Raw genomic sequence first — 9,106 nt, 5'->3', positions numbered from 1 at the left:
CAAGGAAAGGGCAAGCAAAGTATTTTCTAATTTTGAGTGGGGAAGGTATTATGTTGTCTGTGTCCCTGTTATAAACATTACTGCTCATTTCCTCTCTCAGAAACAAACAACCCAAAGATGGGGCCACTTTTGACAGCTGACACTGGAAAGTGTTATCATTGGGAGATTTTCTTCTATGTGTCGCTCCAGTGACAGCTATCTAATTTTGAATTAATTTTCTGTGTTAGTACAAGTTATGCAAGGTTAAAACTCTGCAATAAAACTAAAAAAAAAATGATTCTAAAAACTGTAGTTAGAAACTGATTGGTTAATAAAAAAAAAGGTTTTGGCTGGAGTTTTTACCAAGTCTTTGTATAATTTATGTGGCTCATAATTCCGTGACTTATCAACAGTTCTGAGGTTCTCTATTTAGTTTCCTTTAGAGTATATCTAACTTGGCTAGTCATCAGCCTATTAAAACTAACTCTAATCAAGAAGATTAAATGACAAGAAAAGGTCAATGCTACCAGACTGTCCTGTGGTCTTTGGAGGCTGGTTGTTTAATATTTGTTATTCTGAATATAGAATACGACAGTAAAGCCCTCATTGGTTGAGTCCACATACACTATACTTAGGAATGTGTTCCAATGACCTCACTATCTGATTTCTGTTGTATGAAAGCCTATGAAGCTTTCCAAAAACAACACATTAAAACAAAAGATATTTTAATGCTTGCTTTTCTAATCAACATACTCTAAAGAATGATAAAAATCTAGCAATTTAAACATAATTCCATAGCAATATTATATTTTAAAATGTCTAAATGTCACATGATAAAAAAAGGGACCAGAGAAAAGAGTATAAATAGGTAAAGTTGTCTAGCAGCAGTCAGTACAGAGGCAAAGATGGCAAAGCTTATCCTCTTCACCGGTAAGTTAATGCTCACCATGCTATAATAGGCTTTTGTATTGTGGTTTTTCATCACCAACCACTGTATTATGTAAAGCATTTATGTTATCATATTCAGGGTGGCTGACAAATCTGCCTGTTAGATTAACACTGATCATTCATTCACTTTTTATATTTTCTTAAAGGGTTAGTCCACTTAAAAAGGATAATTTAGTAATAATTTACTGTTGCCTCAGTGGCCCCGTTCACCGATGGCTTTGGCTTTCCTTGGACTTTGCCAGAGAGATTACGTCCTGCACTATACTGCCTGTTACCCAAGACTACAATATGAGTGTATTTTTTTTTGCAAATTTGTGTTTTAACAATAAACCGTGCTACACCAGCGTTGGCATGGCATCTCTCTTTCCCTCCCCTCTTCTATTTCCTTTATGGTGTACTTAGCAAAGATATGTCATATCTTTGGTCCTAGTGGCAATCACTACAACAACACTTACCTGGAAAAAGCGAGCAGTCAGTAGGGGAGATTTACTAAAACTGGTGCACACAAAATCTGGTGCAGCTGTGCCTAGTAACCGATCAGCTTCTAGGTTTTATTGTCAAAGCTTAATTGAACAAACTGAAGTTAGAAACTGATTGGTTACTATGCACAGCTGCACCAAATTCTGTGTGCTCCAGTTTTAATAAATCTCCCACAATGAAGTTTAAAAAGTCTGAAGTCCTGCAGGGTCAATGATGGCTGAAGAGTGAAATGAAGATGCACTGAAGCCAGGATAGAGATGACAGTCTAGAGCAGGGGTCTCCAAACTTTTCAAACAAAGGGCCACTTTACTGTCCTTCAGACTTTAGGAGGGCCAGGTTGTGGCCTGCAGGGGCAGAACATGTCACAGGCCCAGCATCAGTGAGAATAAATATGGCCTCAGGGTTGGTGGTCAATAGGATGAGGAGTATTCCCCCTATTAGTAGGAGGAATAGTATCCCATCATTGGTATTGATGGAAGATATAGTGCCCCATTGTTGGTGTCAGTGGAATAATAGTGCCTCATATCAGTGGGAGGAATTGTGCCCCAAGGGCCCAGATAAAGGACACTCAGACATGAATGCACATTACAGCTGCCCTCAAGAACATGAATTATCTGGAAGTTCTATGTTTTGCTTGGCAGAACATTTCTTTTCATATCAATGGAGAGGTATGGAATAATATAGAGTTAATATTGACAGATGCTGCCACTAACACTAACATAGCAATCAAGGGTAAGTTTTATAATCTGCCAGACACAGCGAGGCCATCGGGATTGGGGGGGGGATTGTCACCAAATTTTGCAGCAAAAGGACCAGATTACTGTGATCTCATATCCATGAGTACCTAGTCAGCTTAGTAATAGCTGATATGCTAATGACAGCCTTAGGCACGCATTGCACAAACTGAAAAAACATTTCTCAGCAGCTGCTTCCTGGCACAATGTTAATTTCTCTGTAGCTGACCTAGAAATTGGGACCTGTGAAATGTAAAATAAAGGGCACCCAAGACACAAGGCTATATTATGTAAAAAAAAAAAAAAAAGTGTGGCAACATTTTTCAGCCTATACTCTATGTACTTTGCTTCATCTTCTGCCTGCTCTCTGAAATTCTAGTGGACACTGGTGGCATCCACCCTTAGTTCTCTTTCTTCTGTAAGCCCACCTAGGTATCTTCCCTTCCTGCCAATCAGTTCATCACTACAAGCCTAATTTTGGCTTTTACTTGGAACCTAAAGATTCCATTAAAATAAGGTTTCTGGTTAATTAAAATGTATTATATAATACCTCTTTCAGTGAGAGATTTTAAGTACAGTATACAGTATACCATGCAATATTCACCAAACTTTAATGTATGTCTTCTAGGGCTGGCTCTCCTGCTGAATGCTCAGTTAGGTAAGGTATTAAATATATTTTAAGATGAATTGCTATTAAATGATATACAGTAACACACTTTTACATAAATTACCGTATATTAATATTAAAGATATTGATATTAAAACAATGAATAAGGCAATCTGACACATTAGGTATGTGTATTCTTTCTCCACCCAGGCTCTGCCTTCGAGCTGTCATGCTACTTTACCAACTGGGCCCAATACAGGCCTGGACTGGGGAAATTCAAGCCTGACAACATTGATCCATGCCTGTGTACTCACCTGATCTATGCTTTTGCTGGAATGTCCAACAACCAGATCACCACCATTGAATGGAATGATGTCACCCTGTACAGCTCTTTCCAAAACCTGAAGAACCAGTAAGTAATTCCTGATGTTAAAAGCATAGAATAGTATAGATGGCAAGTTCATATTAGTATGCAAACACATACTGTAGGTGCTTAATTGCAGTATTATAATGCTATTACTCTAAAAAAAAAGTGTGTTTACGTAACTGTAAAGCCACCTTGAAGGTTGCATTTGCTATGGGAGTGTAGTAAAGAGGTAAAACCAGACTACACCAAAAAAAGTGATACATTAATATGCTAATTCAGTTTAAGCCTCCTGACATGCTGCTAGAAATTGCGTACAAATACATAAAGGATTATTACATTTTAATAATCTTATGGTAATTGGCTACAATAGAAAATAATAGTTTTCAAGTACAAGTATTAAGAAGCATTAACCATATACAGTAATAATCATGTAAAAATACAATTTTATTTCACTATAGTTGTCATATAAACAAGGGGGTACAAATCGGTCAGCATAAAGTAATTATAATTAATTGCAGCAACAATATTTTCCACCTAATATGAACTAATGTAGGTGATTTAACACAGCTTATACATGAGACTATTACCATGTCTAGAAACAGAGCATCATTCTGTTGCTGAATGAATTAGTTAATGTATCCACCTCAGTCAGTCAGTCAGATTGCTACAAAATCAGTGAACTCTTAATATTTTAACTACTAGGTAGAAAAGTTTACCCTTGCAACTTTTACACTACAGGAACACTACATATTTGAATGGATTATTTTATATTACTTTTTTTTAAACACAGCACTTTTGCTAAAAGTCAAATCCTTTACAAAGTACTTTTCGATTTCTGTTTTCAGGAATGGAAACTTGAAAACTCTGTTAGCCATTGGAGGTTGGAACTTTGGAACCGCACCGTAAGTATAATTAATATAATTCTATTGTGAGAATGCAGAACTATCCATAGCAAGTTTTATCTTCTTTCTCTGTCCTTAGTTTCACTCAGATGGTCTCTACAGCTCAAAACCGTCAAACATTTATCACATCTGTGATCAAATTTCTGCGTCAGTATGGGTTTGATGGGCTGGACTTTGACTGGGAATATCCTGGTTCAAGAGGAAGCACACCTCAAGACAAAGCCCTCTTCACTACTCTGGTTCAGGTACAATTATACATATAAGCTTCTGGGAGGAAGTAAACGACATTGGGATCATCATACTGTATTTACTTAATTCTGAATAGACAAGAAATAAGATCAATTTTGTTCTAACAGGAAATGAGAGCAGCCTTTGAAACCGAAGCTTCACAAACCAACAGACCAAGACTCATGGTGACAGCTGCTGTAGCTGGTGGTATCTCCAACATTCAAGCTGGTTACCAGATCCCACAACTTGCTCAGTAAGCATTGCAAAATATAATCTCATATATATAGTAACAGAGCTTTACAAGTTCTCTGAATCTAAACTTACAGGCTAGCATATAATTCTACATGGAAAAAAAAAAATCAATTTTAAGAAACAAGAAAAAGTAAGTAAAAAAGTAAGTCAATTTTATATTTAAAGGGGAGTTACACTCAAAAGTGGAACTTCCACTCGTTGTACTCCTCCCCCCTCCGGGAACCACATTTGGCACCTTTCGGGGAGGAGGGGGGACAGGATATCTGTCTTTCACAGGTATGCTGTCCCCACTTCCAGAAGTCTCAGCCGCAGGTATTGACGTCACCGCCCGGGCTCCCTCCTCCTCCCTCCACCTTTCCCAGCCGCCGGGCCCATAGCAGAGAGGAGCCGAGCCTCATGGGTTCCCTTACTCGCAATGGAGGCGGCATGCACCCGACAGCTGTTGGAAACATCAGCTGCGGTGCCGACATCGCTGGACTCCAGAACAGGTAAGTGTCCGATTAATAAAAGTCAGCAGCTTCCGTATGTGTAGCTGCTGGCTTTTAATTTTTGCAGCGGTGGGCGGACCTCCACTTTAAATCAAACCAGTCTGGCAATAAATAAGTGAACCTCTTTCGCTGACAAATTCTTTGTTTATCTGAAAGTTGCTGGACTGTCAATGGCCTTGCCTTAGCTATTTCTATTTTCTATGTATTGTGTGAGGTTAGGAAGCTGGAAGGCAGCAACTCCCCCTAATACTTCCCACCTAAAATGTCAGCCTTAGGCAAAATAACTAAAGTTAAAAAAGGGGAAATGATTAATCTTCCATAAGTAAGTCTGCAAAGCAAAGTTACAATAATTAAAAGCTGACTTTTCTGATTATTGCATAAACACAATACTGACAGGTTAACTGAAATTAAAAATACAGAATGCACTTAAACTAAAATAAATGATCAAAACGAATGAACTATAGGAGAAAGTTCACTTTCAAAACAGATTTGCATAGCAGCTGGGACCTCATTATCAATGTCTTTGCAATTGTTTTAATTGGTTGGGTACTGCATACTCTCCTTTCACCCCCTCTGGGTGCAAACTCCTAGATCCTAAATGCTAAAAAGAGTAAAGAAAGATTTGCCCTACCCTTTCAGAGTCCTAGATGTACTGACAACAATGAGTAAATTGCCTCTTTTAGTATCTCTACCTCTAGCAGTGTGCCTTGTATGGCTAAGATGCCTAATCCTTTTCTAGTGATGCTAAGGCTAACCAGGTGAATGAGACTGGAAGCAGTTCCCTGTGTATATATATAAATATATAATATCTTTCCAATAATATTTTTTTCAATATTTAGGGCTTTGGACTACTTCCATGTCATGACCTATGATCTGCATGGCTCATGGGAAGGTTACACTGGAGAAAACAGCCCCTTGTATTCTAACCCCTCTGCCACCGGTGCAAACGCTTACCTGAATGTGGTAAGTATTCATCAGACAATAATGCTAATATACTAAAACAGTTGAGAATATAAACCTTAAAATTTGTGAATGTTCAATTCAATTATCCAATCATTGGAAAAGCATCTGTGGTAAACTGAGTATTTAAAATGACCAGGAATTTGCTTTTCACATGATTGGATAATTGAAGTGAATAATCAAACTTATATTTATGAGTGAAGATTTTCTACTTTTCTGGTAAATCACCCTTTATGTCAATAATGATGCTGAGGTTATAAATGCAAGTGCATATCATCTGACCAATTTTAATATGTATCTGTAAAGAACATATCACAAAATAATAGCTATCTATAGTAACTAAAGTTACAACTGTATTTACGTGCATAAGCACATATACACAGTCTATTATTTCTTCTGCTTGCAGGATTATGTTATGAACTACTGGTTGAACAATGGTGCACCAGCTTCAAAACTCATTGTTGGCTTCCCAACCTATGGACACACCTTCATTCTGAGCAATCCATCAAACACTGCCATTGGTGCCCCTACTTCTGGAGCTGGCCCTGCTGGACCTTACACCAGACAATCTGGATTCTGGGCCTATTATGAAGTAAGATTCCAAGGTTATTTTGCAGGAAACTACATTTTAGAGATATTTACCTATTGCAGGGCATTACTAAAAGTATCCTTTAATGCCTGATTTAATACGTAATATTTACAGTAAATTATGCATTACACTGGTAGTACCACATCAGTGTTCCTACTAATTAGGTAATATTATGTATTATGTAGAACATTTTGTAGTGTTAATTTATATTCTCCATTCAATAAATTCCATAGACTGAATATAGCCACTTTGAATGGAAATGAATGGATCACTGAGCCTTTTGTTGTGATCTAAATAATAGATATGAATATTTGACATTTTTCTTTGAATTCCCTTAGATCTGTACTTTCCTGAAGAATGGAGCTACCAGTCAGTGGTCTTCTGCTGAAGATGTTCCTTTTGCCTACCAAGGAAATGAGTGGTTGGGATACGATAACCAGAAGAGCTTCCAGATAAAGGTACTTTTGTTATACAATTAAATAGAAAAAGCCAAAACACAGAAACAGAGCCTTACACAACTTTTCATTCTTTTACCTACAGGCTGAATGGCTGGTGAAGAACAACTTTGCTGGTGCAATGGTTTGGGCAATTGATCTGGATGATTTTACTGGTACTTTCTGTAACCAGGGCAAATATCCTCTGATCAGCACCTTGAACCAAGCTCTTGGAATACAAGCTTCTGGTGAGTCATATGTTTAGTTCATACAGTATCTACAGTATATAATTTTAACTGCTGGAGTGTTTTTAAAAGTGTTTCTGTGTACAGTAATTACATAGCCTCTTACTTCAATAAGTATAAAAAATTGAGCTAAAGCACATTCTGATATTCTTCTATCTTCATTTACAGGTTGCACACCTCCATCTGTTCCCATTGCCCCAATCACAGCTGCCCCAGCAACCCAGCAACCCAGTGGAGGAAGCTCTGGAGGGAGCTCTGGCAGCAGCTCTGGTAGTAGCTCAGGAGGCAGTGGGTTCTGTGCTGGGAAAGCAAGCGGCCTCTACCCAGTGGCTGGCAATAAAAATGCTTTCTGGCATTGCTTAAATGGCGTCACCTACCAACAAAATTGCCAGGCTGGCCTTGTTTTTGACCCAAGCTGTGAGTGCTGCAATTGGGCATAATCAGATTCTTCTACAGTACAAAATGCTAGTGTATTTACTACTCAAGTTACATGGAGACCACAAAACTTCAGTGCTACAATAAATAAAGTATTTAGCATATTCAAACTTGTCAGTGTGTTATTGTCAACTGTATAACATAATGTAGCTTATACTATAATCACTGCTTAATAGGTTTCTACCTACCTATAGGAATCTACATACAGTGTTGAGAGTCAGTTTTAAAATAAGGTGATAAGACATGCTACAAAAAGTACCATTGTTCAAATACCTAAACAGAGAATTTTTAAGCAAACTTGCTTGGGCTACACATGCTTGGACTACACCGCTGCTATCCTAATAGAATGTGGTCTATCAGTCCAGAACATGGCGTTATTCACTCATTGCTTCTGCAGGAGCTGTATTCCCAAATGCCAGCCTGGGCAGTGCAGACAGGCACACAAATCGCTAGTGTATGAGCACAATGAGCACAATGGTAAAAATCAAAGGGCATACAGTACAGAAAGACACAGGTAGAAAGAGAAGAAAAGAAAAGAGAAAATAATAAAGAGCAACCACCCACACCAGGACCCCCCCAAAGACCAGAGTCACCGTCCACACAGGGCGTCACCAAATTAGTAAGACTTCAGGCTGAAGGGGATTCTAACAGATCCCACAATTCCCAAACCCAGTTATGGGCATCGAGAGTGTGTTTATTGAAGCGGTCAAGCTTTCCATCCATTTCACTGAAAAAGCAGTTTTACTTACCTGATTCTTGTTTCGCTTTGGTGCTTTCCTCTTCTCCACTGTGATCTGGCAGTGGACTGTTCTTTTTTATCCTCATGTCCAATGCAGGGCTATTGTCCCTGCATTGTACATGATGATGTCAGAGGACCTGCAACTGCTGGAGTGTAGGGGAGAAGAGGCTGCTGGCAAACGATCTATCAGAATGAATAGAACCTATAGGAGCTGAGGATCAGTTAAATATGGCTGCTTTTCCTGGTCCCCTAGACCTAAAGGAGCATTTAACCCTTGCAGTGAGGCTGGGATGAATTTTTACTTTCCTTGAAATTCAGCTTTAAAAATATTAAACTAGTCAATTATCTTCCGTGCATTTAGAAACATATCTAGATCTTCTGAGTTGACTAGAACTAGCTCCTGAGGGAGTTTATTCCACATTTTCACAGCTCATATTGTAAAGAAGCCTTTGCCTGTGAAGGTTAAACCTCTTTTCCTCCAGACAAAAAGAGTACCCCCTTGTCCATTGTATTGACCTCAAAGTAAATAACTCCACACCAAGTTCACTATATGGATGTCTCTTCTCATTTCAGCTAATCTTTCCTCATAGCTGAACTCCTCCATGCCTCTTACCAGTTTGGTTGTCCTTCTCTGCACTTTCTCCAGTTCACCATCATTCTTGCCAGACCAATCTATTAACCTTCTTTGAGGAGGTGAGCTGCCATCTAGATAAAGGAAG

General features: G+C 38.5%; 1 protein-coding gene across 1 annotated transcript; it reads left to right on the top strand.

The window, feature by feature from the left end:
- Positions 1–783: 783 nt before the first annotated feature.
- LOC141128582 (acidic mammalian chitinase-like) lies at positions 784–7,758 on the top strand. The gene is made up of 11 exons (XM_073615948.1): positions 784–909; positions 2,770–2,799; positions 2,959–3,160; positions 3,961–4,017; positions 4,097–4,262; positions 4,374–4,498; positions 5,825–5,948; positions 6,352–6,537; positions 6,873–6,992; positions 7,075–7,216; positions 7,382–7,758. The coding sequence occupies exons 1-11, from the start codon at positions 885–887 to the stop codon at positions 7,651–7,653; spliced, it is 1,449 nt and encodes a 482-aa protein (XP_073472049.1). The 5' UTR covers positions 784–884; the 3' UTR covers positions 7,654–7,758.
- The last annotated feature ends 1,348 nt before the right edge of the window (positions 7,759–9,106 follow it).

This window comes from Aquarana catesbeiana, linkage group LG02 (genome assembly GCF_042186555.1).
Source record: "Aquarana catesbeiana isolate 2022-GZ linkage group LG02, ASM4218655v1, whole genome shotgun sequence".
Taxonomy (NCBI): domain Eukaryota; kingdom Metazoa; phylum Chordata; class Amphibia; order Anura; family Ranidae; genus Aquarana; species Aquarana catesbeiana.
The sequence above is the reverse complement of the archived record's forward strand: the minus strand, read 5'-3'. Positions and strand labels throughout refer to the sequence as shown.

Excerpts from the sequence above, each read along its gene's own strand:
- LOC141128582 (XM_073615948.1), top strand. The coding sequence starts at position 885 with ATGGCAAAGCTTATCCTCTTCACCG. Across the intron at positions 4,263-4,373 it reads TCTTCACTACTCTGGTTCAG|GAAATGAGAGCAGCCTTTGA; the intron begins GTACAATTATAC and ends TTGTTCTAACAG. Across the intron at positions 5,949-6,351 it reads CAAACGCTTACCTGAATGTG|GATTATGTTATGAACTACTG; the intron begins GTAAGTATTCAT and ends TTCTGCTTGCAG.